This window comes from Crocodylus porosus, unplaced genomic scaffold, assembly GCF_001723895.1.
Source record: "Crocodylus porosus isolate Cpor-Errol unplaced genomic scaffold, CroPor_comp1, whole genome shotgun sequence".
NCBI lineage: Eukaryota > Metazoa > Chordata > Crocodylia > Crocodylidae > Crocodylus > Crocodylus porosus.
This window is the reverse complement of record NW_017728947.1, coordinates 110,292,099-110,304,965: the sequence shown is the minus strand read 5'-3', so window position 1 is coordinate 110,304,965 and position 12,867 is coordinate 110,292,099. Positions and strand designations below refer to the sequence as shown.

Genomic DNA, 12,867 nt, shown 5'->3' with positions numbered 1-12,867 from the left:
TTTGAAGAGAATGAAAATCCATATTTAGTACATGAGAAACAGCAACAGCAGCAGCCATTACATCTTCCTTCCATTCCTCAGAAATTTGTCCAGTCTATAAGGACTTTTAGACAATCTCTGCAAGAGACACAAGCAGGTATAATGTACATTTCCGATTACATTTTTATACAAGGTTAATTTATATCAGCTTCATTTATATACTAAATCAATATATAGGAACCATGACAATAAATCTACCCCATCATCTCCACTATGGTTGCTTGATCTAAACTTTCAGTAGAAATTGGACATTTAATTTTTCTTTTTTCGTTGAAAATCTCCCATACTTATGATTCCATGTATTTGTCATGAATAACACAATAATATTTTACTCATTTTAGGTAGATGCATCATATAGTATCGGAAAATTTTTCATTGGTGAAGTTTGCCCAATATAACAGACATTAACTGCATACATTATTCTACAGTGAACTGGCTGATACTCACATATTATATGATACATTTCCCTCAAATCAATATAAGAAGCAAAGTTGATTAGTTTTGCTCACAAGTTCAATTTAACTGTGGCATGCTGTGTATATATAATACTCTAACAATGTTAAGTTATGTTTATTGAATAATTTAGTTGGAGAAGAAAGAGAAAATCCCATGGATCATTCAGCAATTACCAGTGTTTCCTCCAGCCAACTAGAAAATGAAACACAGGTATGTAGCCCTCCTCTCACAAAGGACATGAGTAAAATACATTCTGTGGCCTTGCTTATTTAAACTGAAAGTGCTTAAAGTATTCCCAGTGCCACTTTCTTAAAACTAGATAATGCAGGAAATAGCTCAGGATTTGGTAATAAGAAACTGGTAATAAGAAATAGTTTGGTAATAAGAATTCTTTCTTCCTTAAATTATTATTTCAAGTGCAACCAAAAATATGGGGTGACTGAATGTTATGGCAGATGGCTATTATGCAATATTGGTAATCGTACTCGGTCTTCGAACATTGTCCCTTTTCCAAAGTTGATGTAACACACAACTGTGACTACCCAACCCATTGCCCAGGACAGACAAAAACTTTAAACTAGATGTAATTTAAACTAAAGAACGTAATCCAAACACATGTGGCATAACAACGTTTTGGAGGTTTATTTCTACTTATAAATATAAGAAAAGAGAATGAATTTGCATAGTTTGGGGAGAAATCAGGATGTCAGTAACTTAACAATTTTGTGTATTCCTTCCATTCACATTTTTTCCTGTGTTTTAGAAATGCAGTGATACCACCAGGACTAACCATCCAAAAATTGCCCAAGTTCCATCCAGGGAAAACCAAATGCAATTCAGGTACATTTTCAGCTAAGTAGTTTTCATTCTTGAAATGATAGATTATGATGATTATACACAGCAGCATAATAATGCAGCCTGGTGCCCAGCCCAGCTGCCGCACACAGGGACTTCAGGTTGCCGCTGCCTTTGCAATCACCGTTGTGTGATTGTGGCAAAAGCCAGTTCCAGTTGGCAGCCAGGGCAGTTGTCCTGCTTTAGTTATGACAGATTTGACAGATATTATCCTCATTTGGACAAATTCAGATAGTGTTATTTCTGTTTGCTTAGATTGCTTTCTCCTCAGAAGCAGACAACTTCCAAGCAATGGTTTGAAAATGAAGCTGTGATAACAGGTAAAGTACCACTGACATTACTGGATGGAAGGTGCTATCAAAATGCAATCTATTGTATACCTGGATAAAATACATGATAACTGAATAGAAAATAAAGGATGATGTGCCAGATTTCACCCTGACCATTTTTGTACTTTCTGCTTAGGTCACTTAGTCAATTTATGTTTTTAGTGCAGGGATATTTTACTGACCTAGAAATTATAGACAAAAACTGCAGGGGAAAGATGGAAGTCAGTCTCTAAAAGGCTGTCTAAAACAGTTCAAGAAAACAGAAAGAATGGACAAGTAAGAAGTTAACTTATTCAGGAGCCTGAATGGTCATAGTAAGAGCTGATATATAACACTTGAAAAGGAGAGACAACAAACATTAAATAAAGGAAACAAACCTGTAAAAAGGCAAAGCTGAGAGAATACGCACATTAAACGTAGTCTTGTCAGTAATTTGTAAAGGCATCAGTATTCGTTTGTAAAATACAAATGGAACAAGTACAAAATAAAATAGAAATGAGTGAAGCAGTAGTTACAAATAAACTTAGAATATTAAAATCAGATGGCACAAGGTCTGGCTTCAATTCCTTTTGCATAGTGTTGTCAGATTAAACCCTTGTCAGATTGTAGTAAAGTTTGCAGAAGTGAAGATTTTAACTAGACTTCCCCACATGCTACAGTAAATAGGACCTCTTAGGGCATAGATTGTAGGTTCTGCTATTTAATATGACATGTCTTCCAACATTTTTCATTTCCCTTTGTATAATTTATGTTTCCCAGCCTGGCTTTTCTGCTCTTTCTTAAGATCTGTTCTATCACGCCTTGAGTATCCTGTTCACATTGCACCTACACCAGCTAGTTGCCTTCTCACTAGGTCTCTCAATAGCAACATAGCATTGACAAGCTTTCTTCAAGTACTCTTTCCCCACATCATTGGTGCTTTTTTTAGCTGCACTATCTTTTACAAAGAAATTCTACAGTTTGTAGTACAAATGATAACAACTTCTTTGTTTAGCAAATAAAGATGCTGAGTGTGGAGGTAAGGAAGAAGCAAGCAAGGCCAAAGATTCTCTACATGTCTCTCAAGTAAGTGAAGCATTTCTGTGTCATAACTTTTTATTTCATTGGAGTACTTACATTATCTTGTTGGCAGTGAGACTACTGGGAAGAAATAGGAAAGCAGGGCTTGGCCTCTTGTTTTGATAGCTTTCAGTACAACCATCTGTCTACTCACAGAACTGTATTTTCAGGCATAAAAATATTTTTCTTCCAAATGGCTACTTGGCACTCAATGATAATTTAAATTCACCAAACAGTCTCCCAGATATGATAATGTTTTAAATGCTATACTAATATTATTCATGAATGGTAGAGCTTTCAAAAGGAAAATAGAGTTTTGTCAGTAGTCAGATGGCTACAGTATCTAAATGTGTTCTTTTGTGACACTCGATTTGTTCTTGAATCTAGAACCCCAAGTAAATGACAGACTTCTATAGCTTTAAGGAAAAAATATTATCTAAAAATTCAAATGTGTATATATATGAGATTTCCTTAGATTCTGTTCGATGCTTAACTAAGCAAGAGAATTACTGCTATTCCAAATAGTTGAATAAAGAAGATGATGTAGGCTTCTCCCCACATAAAGGAGAGTGCAGGATCCCTCAGTGACAGAAATCCAATGGATATTGTGACTGCAAAGCAAAGCAGCCAGAACGTTTAATCCATAAGGTGCCGTGACAGCCTGGAAAAAGTATTGAATGCTGAATGTGGAAGAAGTGTGGACAGGGTTGGGCAAGGATGCTCTGATTTTACAAGTATAAAGAATTTGATTCTGGAACCTAATGATTGTTTATATCATTGAGACCATTACAGCTAAAATCAAAGAATAATCCACATTCTTATCCCATCAAGTAGCATTCATTCTCAGTCTTCTGAATCCACACATTACACAATCCAAAGCAAGAAGGGGAAATTGGTCTTTGTTAGACTGCTAGCATTGCATTTAGCTATTTGTTTAGTTAAAACTTGCTGAGTTTTCCTATCTGTACAACTTGTTCTTGAGTATGGAGTGCAGGATGGGGGCCATTCAGAGTAGGCATTAAAGGCATCTTGCATGAATTCAATTTTTACTCAGTAAGCTAAACCCAGTTTTTCAGTAGTGTTTCAAAGGTACAAAAATTGAATTTTTTGTGGGTGTTTTATTTTGTCTTGTGCTCAAAACATAAGAATTTACTTATTGATAACCTCTGTTTTAAGTTCTGTTAAAAGCTCCCTTTTAGAGTGCAACTTGTGGAGAAGGATGTGTTTCACCCGCATCATAATAGGCATCCACATCAAAGTTCCAAATGTAAACCTTGTTTTGGGAAGAGAAAATCTGTCAATTAATTGAAATATATTTTATTTATTTTTATTTATTCGATTTTCACGCTGCTTTCCCCAAAAAATGACTCGGGGCAGTTTGAGTTAAGAGAATAAGTATGACTTATAAAACAGGAAAGCGACAAGTTTTGATGATGATATTCCCAAATTCCACTAGGAAGTATTAAAACAATATTCCTTTCCATTGCAGTTAGGAGCATTAGATCTAGCAGTTCTAGCCTGAGATTTGCAGTGCTGCATAATGATGTACAATTAATAAAGTTGAACTGAATCTAATCTATGTTTACACTTTACAGATTCTTCAAATTTCTTCTTATAATCACAATTCACAAAGATAATCCAGATAAAAGGGGATACACAAATAACTATTGTGTGTAGACTATTAGATTCTTATTAAAGTCCCCTTATTTTTCTTGAATGTAAGATTCTTTAGCTTAAAACAGTCACACACGCGCACGCACACACACAATCAGTTTGGTTCAATATGTATATTGAATAAAAGGAATATTGATTATTTTGTTTAAGTTGTATATGCCGTAAACATGCCCATTATAACGTTGGGCTCTCCTTTAACAGAACATACCCACAGAATCTTTTAGATCAACAGAGGATAATCCCAATACAGCAGAAGAAGGAACTGTGAATTTTCCAAGAACCCCTGAGATGCCTGCATTTATAAGAACACCTGAATCTAATGAGAAGAAAGCCCGGTTCCCTAAAACGCCTCCATTTGAATTGTAGGATTTCATTTTTTATTTAAATGTTGTGAGCTTATGTTGATTTGTACTGCATAGATGTTTCCGTTAATTGTGACACGGAAGGACACTTTTCATATAAGCAAACTCTACACAATATTCAGATTTAATTTAGCGTATTTCAAATACGGGTTTTTTCCAGAGTGGCGCACAGTTTGAAAGAAAAGAGAATATTTACACATTCAGCACAGACCGACTATCCCTTATATTTCTAAAATTTGAGGCACTCGTGCCTCCCCCCTCAGAGTTCAGGTTGTCATTCTGCCTGATAGTGTATGAGATCATATTTGTAAGATCTCACACTCTTGTCATGAGAGTAATTGGGTTTGTGAAAATCCAATTATTTCTTCATTACAAAACATACAGTAAAGAAAGGGTTGGAGAAAGAATATTTGTTTCTGCAGAGGAATTTTTATAACAATGCATTATCTTCTCAAGAACAACAACAGGAATCAAGGAGGGAAACAATATTCACTAGATAGAGGACAGAGTGCTACAGAAAACTGAAGGCAGCTACTAAATAGCTTCTTAAGAGCTGTACTTCTGCTTTGCCACATCTAAAGAACCAACTACTGAAAGGCATGATGGGGGAAGGAAGCCTATAAGAAGGCAACCCTGTTCTAGGAGGATGACTTGGGCAATGATGAATCATTCAGTCTTCTGTCAGTACTCTTTATGGTGCATGTTGTTACCTAATCCAACACTGCAGTGGATATTTTGCTGCCACACTAGATTATATATTTGTATTTAACTTTCCTTTTGTCACTTTCAATCTTTTTCAACATTATTGCTTTCCAGGCCAGTTTCTTCCTTTCATAATCCTTTTATGCCGGATTACATTTTCCATTCTGTGTTGTGTTTTTTTCATCTCAATTTTCCTCCATATTTGTAGCAGTTTGAATGTTTCCTTTACTATGCAAATCCTTGTGTTAAAGAGAAGCAAGACTTTTAGTGATAGCTTTTATTGAGCCAAGTATAAATTGTGAGAGATGTTAGGCAATTTTCTGGACACAAAGTGCCCCTACCTCAGGCCTGGGAAAGAAGCAAGTTATGCCTACGCTAAAAGGGCACTTTGTGCCTGAAAGCGCATCTAACATCTCTCCCACCTCTTCTGTTGGTGCATTCAATAGATGATATCACTCAAAAAAATCTTGTTTCCTGCATATTTCCTGGATCATCATAGCTACAGCAGCATTCCAGCTGCTGTTAAAGGACATTTTCACAGTGTATTATTGATCCCGATGTTAAGCATTTATCTCTAAACCTGTTTGCTAATAAGAATCAGTAGTAAATTCTTTACTCTAACTGGCCACAATTATGAATTGTAGATGACCCAGGAAAACACTCAAATGATCATTATTATACATTGGACATGACTGATTTCCTTCTTTAATCTGCCTTCTTGGAAAATGGGGAACACTTATTACTTGCTTAAAAGAATATTGTTTGCTTTACAAGAAGTGTCGATGTAAAAGCTATAAACTTAAGAAAAGGAATAACAAAAATGAGAGCTGAAAATTGAAGAACAACCCTGGTTATGATTGAATATTTGTGTGTCAGGCTTAACTCCCCTTAAAATCAGTGAAACAACACCTGACTATAACCACTGTAAGCTCACACTCAACTGCAGAATACCTACATTAAATTAGAGGGAGGACCCTATTTTGTAGCTACAGGCATACCTCGTTTTATTGCGCTTCACTTTATTGTGCTTCACAGATATTGCATTTTTTTACCAATTGAACGTTTGTGGCAACCCTGCCTCAAGCAAGTCTATCAGCGCCATTTTTCCAACAGCATTTGCTCACTTCACATTTTTTAGCAATAAAGGATTTTTTAATTAAGGTATGTACATTGTTTTTTTAGACGTAATGCTATTGCACACTTAATAGACTACAGTATAGTGTAAACATAACTTTTATATGCACTGGGAAACCAAAAAATTCGTGTGACTCACTTTATTGCAATATTCACTTTATTGCGGTGGTCTGGAATCGAACCCGCAATATCTCCGAGGTATGCCTGTATATTAAAACAAATTTAAAACTTTCTTAAAATGTTGCTGTGGTTTATACTTTTCTTTTACTACAGGAATCAGAATTCAGGTTCTGAAAAAGCAACACCAAAATCACCAGCTTTTTCATTCTTTATGGCCTGCACAGAGAAGTCACCTGGCTTTAACCTGTTTGATCCTTCTGTATTTGAAGCAGAAAATTCATCAGATCAGGTAAGACAGACTCTTAAGAGTATTAGCTGTTGATTGTCTCAAAGGAAAATATTCTCAGACAGTGTAGACTGCTGAAGTTTCCACCAGCTGTTGTCCTCCCTACCAGATCATTTGTTTACTTTTCTTGTATAAACTGAAGGCAGGGCAAGGTGGCACCTTAGGGCATCTATACACCTATACATCTACTCCAACTCATGCTAATTAGCAGACGTTAGAACATGCTGGAGCTTGCTAATTAGCATGCTCTAGCAGGCTCTGCATCGTGTGTATTCATTTTCCCTACACTTCAAAATAGCAGCAGGGGTACTTTAACTAAAGCTTGTCAAAATAGTTAAAGTGTCCCCATCACCGTTTTGAAGCACAGGACACTGAATAGATGTGAAGGTGCAGGCACTTTAATTAGAGTGGCTCTCGGAACCACTCTAATTAAAGCGTTTTTCCCTCTGCCTTAAAGCATATGTAAAGATGCCCTTAGAGACTAACTTCTTTAAAAAGCCATAAGCTTTCATAGATTATGTGTAGCAGCAGCAATGCTCAGCCCCTCCTTTCATAGAACCCAGGGGCTGCACTGTTGCCACCACTTTTCCCTTATGTTGCCCTCCCTCTAAATTTTGGGGAGGGGAAGCATGCACAGCAGCAGGGACTGTAGGTAGACCCTGCACTGACCAGCTGGTGAGCTCATAGACTTTACAGCACATGTGGAGCTCCCATGAGGAGTTGCACTGACATGACAAAGTCATACAGAGAGCTGAAGCCACACTTCTTTCTGCTGTGTGCCATGGGCTGTGTGGTAACAATCAATGAACTCTCTTCAATACACATGCACCACACAGCTGAAGGGATGTGTTTGCACCCCATTTCTGAGACCCTGGATTCACCCATGACTGGCAGCAGAATTACATTGCCTTCGTTATTTTAAATTTTGAAAACAGCAGTGAAAACTTTCCACTTGGATGGAGTTTGTGAATGACCTGAGCAGCAGCAGAGACACTCCCCTGGTCTGTCTGTGGATGCAAGCTGAATTCCAGTTCAGAAGGGTTTTTTGCTTTACATTTAAAAAGGTTGAAAATGTAAAATTTTAATGGTAGGTTAGTTTCTGCAATAAATAGTAGCAGAAAATTCCTCTCTCATCCAGAAAAAAATGGAGTTGGCAGGTCCTAAATATGATCATGTTATGTCACACCAGTACTAATGTAATGTTTGATCCAGATTGCCTGCCCTTTACACAAGACGACTGGCATGTGTAAACTTGGCAGATCTGGCCAGAGGTAAAAGCACATGGCTAGAACTCTTATTATGTCCTGCAAGTGTTCTTAATTACCCTGGGGACTGAATCAGCTCTCTGCTGATCCCAGGGTTGGCAAATCACAAATGTAGCATGAATTTACTTTGCCTCTCCATTCTCCATCCTCAGACCTCAGCTGGATAGAGCATCTGAGAATCAGAACATCTGTAGCAGTTGAGTTAGAGCAACACTATGGATGCCTGTATTTAAATGTCATTCAACTAATCATCACTGCAATGTTTAATTTCACTAGCTCTTTTTAATGTATCCTATATAACTTTACACACAAAATAATATGTGAAACTGACTGTGAAGGCATTCTTTCTCTGGGGTATTGAGTAGTTTTAATTATTCCCCTCCTCTGATTACTTTTTTGACCTAAAGAATAAATGAATAAGAAAATATTAATTGTTTGCAGAAATATGCTGCTAGACTTAAAAGCTGGTCAAAAGTTGGAAACAGCAAGTCTTTTTTTTGGTTTTCATTACGTTGTTTTGATTAGTGCTTCAGTTGCTGGTTTATTTACATTTTTAAGTAACTATTGAAAAAGTGAAGTATGCAATTTTAATATTTTTAAATATAACAATTTCATCAAAATAAAACCTTAATTGATTTTGAGATTATGTAAAATGATGATAGATCAGCATTATATTCTAGTTTTTTAATTCACTAAATGTAATGGTTACTATGTTTCAGATGGATGAATGTTATTCTGCAGGAAATGTCAATCCTGTATCTCCACACAAAGATATTGGTATGTTTGGAAGTAATAAGTACTTTTATATGCCAAACTATTTTATTTATCATTGTGTAATTGATCCTTGGCCCCTGATTAGCCAAAACTGTAATGTCACAATGGTAAAATTGTGACTCTGTAATTTTGTGGTCCATTGTTGACATGTGTATTGGACCAACACAAAACTGTCCTGACTCATAAGTAATGAATCCTCAGTTCAGAGCTCTGCAGTGATGGGACAATATTTTCATGAAAAAGGAGGTGTAGAAGAAGAGACAGGCAGGGTGAGTATTAGGCATGCTTAAAACAAACCATGAGAGGACCACCAAAGTGAAAGGAACAGCTGGAGTTCAAAGGCCAGTCCTTAGAAGGAATTGCTAAATATGGTGAAGTGTGTGTACATACAATTTTTTTTAGAACAAAGTATGTGATGTCACATTCTGAAAGGCAAAATTCATATGGTTCAAACAGTGGTTTTGCCTGTAGCAATGGTTCTGTAAGCATTTCATTTTACTGATAACTTGGTAAGAGATCACCTCCTCTCCCAACAACCATTTTCACTGCTTCTTGATTTTCAAAATATTTCATTTTGTAGACAGCCAGAGTGGGCTTTGTAGTTCAACAGAAAGGAATGAATGCAGTTGTCTCAGGAAATCTTCATTACATGCAGTGGCCTCAAAACTGAGATCCTTGGAACAGCATTTCTAATGCATGAATAAACATACCATTGTATACTGATAGTCAATAAGATATTAAAGCACGACATTATTTCGAAAACATACTATGGCAATACCAATATTCTTAAAATGAGTTTTTTTCTAATTTAACAGATTAAGTAAAAATTTGTTTTGTCTGCAGGGAGTTTATTTGGAAAATCAGAAAGTGAGGATGGCTTTACATTTTCCTTTCCCTCTGAATCATCTTCTAACACATTTGGAGATGGAAAAGATGACTTTAGTTTTCTATTTGCATTTGGACAGGATCAGAGATCATCGCAGTCTTCCTCTATGAAAGGGTTTCACTCTTCATCGCAAAGTACAAAGCCATTTACATTCTTCTGAATTAATTTTATTTCCTCTTGAATTCTTTTGTGACTTAGCCTTGACAAGTGTTTTCAGCATCTTAGGTAAAAATACAAAGCCTTTAACCTTCTCTGTCATTTCATGTAAAAATACATTATTGTATTTGGTGCAAAAACATCTAAATGTTTATTGCTCTTATATATATATTTATATTTAGAGACAATTTTTTGGTTTTATATTTGTTATTTAATGTATTGTTTCAGTAAATCTGCTGTTCTCCCTTCAAACTTGGACTTGTTATAAAGAGAAAAATGTCAATTGACAAGAGCATGTTGAGTTAATTTAGTGTGTGTTATGCAACTTTAAACTTCCAGTTTGAATACATTAATCTATAACAAAGCATGTAGTGGATGGTTTTACCCAAGCTACTGCCACTACTTAGAACAACACAGCACTTTTTCATGTAATGATGCAGAATTCTGTTCTATACAGCTTAGTATAACATAAATTTAGCTATTTTTCTGTAGCATTAAAATTTATTTGAATGTATTTGTTATGTTAAATGCAATATTCATAAATTCATTAATTGTTTTAATGTGTTAAAAAGGTTAGAAATAAACATCTTTGTCAGTTGTCACATTTTTTTCTAAAGGATCAGTTTTGTTAACATCTTAACATCTTGTTGTTAGGGTATTCTACCTTCTGTTGTCCAGTCAGCAAAGATGATGAATACACGACATAGTGGAAGTAGAATAGGGCCCTTTCCATTATATTTAGTGCCATTTGAAAAAATGTGAAAGCAGAAGAGCACAAAACAGATCTGATGAAAAGACATCCATCAGCTCTCAGCTAGCTGGTTACAAGACAGCTGTCCAGCAGGGAGTGCTGAGTAATTTGAAGGGACTTCCTCTAGAACAGGCAGAACTGGATTTCTTCCTGTAAAGGAAATAGCAATTCATCTGAAGAACTCAGAAAGCACATAACAGCTTAAAATGTTTTTAACACTCTGGATTCCTTTTTGAAATCTCTGGGTTTATTTTCTGAATCATGTTTGTACCCCTAACAGTGCTAATATTGTGTGGATTGCAAGGCACCCCAGGGTGCCATGGCACCCTGGTTGAGAATCACTGTGTTAGTGGGAGTGTCTGTAATTACAGCACATTAATTTTAGTACCTGTAATGACAGGTTATATCGCATTAAGTTTAGTACCCGTAATGACTTAACGCATTGTAATCAGCACTAATGCACATTAGTGGAAATAAATGGTCTTTTTGTGATGTTAATGCATGGTAGACTAAATATACTGTGCATTAGCACGGGGTTTGCCTGCCATGCTAATGCACAGTAGAAATAGTTTGCACTTGAAGGGTCTCATGTAGATGCACCCAGTGACAGCCAAATCTTCCTCTTGCATGGGGGACAAATCCCATACAATATAAAATTTGAAACTCTGTTGGATTATTTTTCAGGTTTGCCATAGAATGAACTTCTTCCCCATCAGCAAACTGACAACATACAGAAAGGGAAGCAAGGTGAGAGAAGGCAAGATAATATTATTCAGCCAGCTTAAAGGAAAATGCTACAAATGGGGGGACTAACCAGGTGGTATAACAGTGATGTTTTACTGTGGTGGTCCAGAAGTTATGGAAGAGCAAGGATTTCTTAGGGTGATATCTTTTATGGACTAGCTATGTAGCTGAGAGAAGGATAGACAATCTTTTGAATGTAACACATTCTTTGTCAAGTCTTTTATCACATGCCTGGTTTCCTGTAATCAAAAAGCTGATGCAGAATGTCTTGTAATTGAAAGCTTGTTTAACTTTATCCCAACTACACACTTGGTCAAATAAAAGATGGCAACCTAAAAAATCCTTGCCTCTCAGGACTAACCAGGAAAGGCACTCAAGCCATGTTTATCATTCTAGGCAACACCTTCAAGCACAGTGCACTGCTCCACTCAGGCTGCCTCCTAATCAGGAAGCAGAGAAGCCCCATCAGTGCTTTGAGCAGAATAATTAGAAGAACTTGTGATGGTGACAGCATGCACCAATGCTAACTGGCCTGCCAATAGCATCATGGATATGACTATGCTACTTTCAGTTTAGTGGGAAGATCAGGCAGAGAGCATGCTGCTGCCAGGCATGGTACATTTTTCAGGCAGATATAAACCAAGTGGGACATGCTTGCTAAAAGCATCTCAGCAATAGTCTGCACTGCTTGCCAGTAAAAGGTGGTCTTCCACTTAGTCTACAAAGCCCTAAGAGGCCTAGAAGCTACATCCCTTAAGTTCTACTTCTTTGCTAATCTGCCAAAGCCATAAATAATCAAAGCTGGACTACTTTTGTCACTACTGGGTGCATGTACATGTTCATTAATTTGCTGTAGTTACTGCACATTAAGTTTAGTACTTAGATAACCATAGGCGACATGTAGGAGGGACACATGCCCACCCTGAGATTGGCTTTTGCTGGCTGGGGAGGGGGGGTTGATGGCCAGTGTCCCCCTGAGATTGTGGAGGTGCCGAGAAAAGCTCTGCTGGCACTTCTGCCAGCAGCAGCAATCGCCACTGGGGGACCACCCCCACTCTGGTCCTAGTATCAGGAGGCACCGGTTGCCCAGGATAGCCAAATATTAAATCAATGCGCAGTACTGGAGTTACTGCCAGCACACAAGTTTTTACAGACCCTATTAGGCCTGTGCAAAGCAGCTAGTATTTGCTTTGGATTCAGCCAACTTAGGGGATAGTGGTTCGATTCAGTGATTTAAATCATTGTTTCAAGTCAATTCAGCCGAATCTGATTTGG

At 36.9% G+C, this 12,867-nt stretch overlaps 1 protein-coding gene across 1 annotated transcript in view; it reads left to right on the top strand.

The window, feature by feature from the left end:
* CUNH14orf39 (chromosome unknown C14orf39 homolog) overlaps positions 1–10,998 on the top strand; it is a 41,395-nt gene extending 30,397 nt beyond the window's left edge. The window contains exons 7-15 of the mRNA XM_019551170.1: positions 8–136; positions 626–705; positions 1,259–1,335; positions 1,606–1,670; positions 2,674–2,744; positions 4,614–4,774; positions 6,884–7,019; positions 9,001–9,058; positions 9,899–10,998. Coding sequence (XP_019406715.1) covers positions 8–136; positions 626–705; positions 1,259–1,335; positions 1,606–1,670; positions 2,674–2,744; positions 4,614–4,774; positions 6,884–7,019; positions 9,001–9,058; positions 9,899–10,101 — 980 coding nt within the window. The 3' untranslated portion in view covers positions 10,102–10,998. The remainder of the gene's footprint in view (positions 1–7; positions 137–625; positions 706–1,258; positions 1,336–1,605; positions 1,671–2,673; positions 2,745–4,613; positions 4,775–6,883; positions 7,020–9,000; positions 9,059–9,898) is intronic.
* Positions 10,999–12,867: the final 1,869 nt, after the last annotated feature.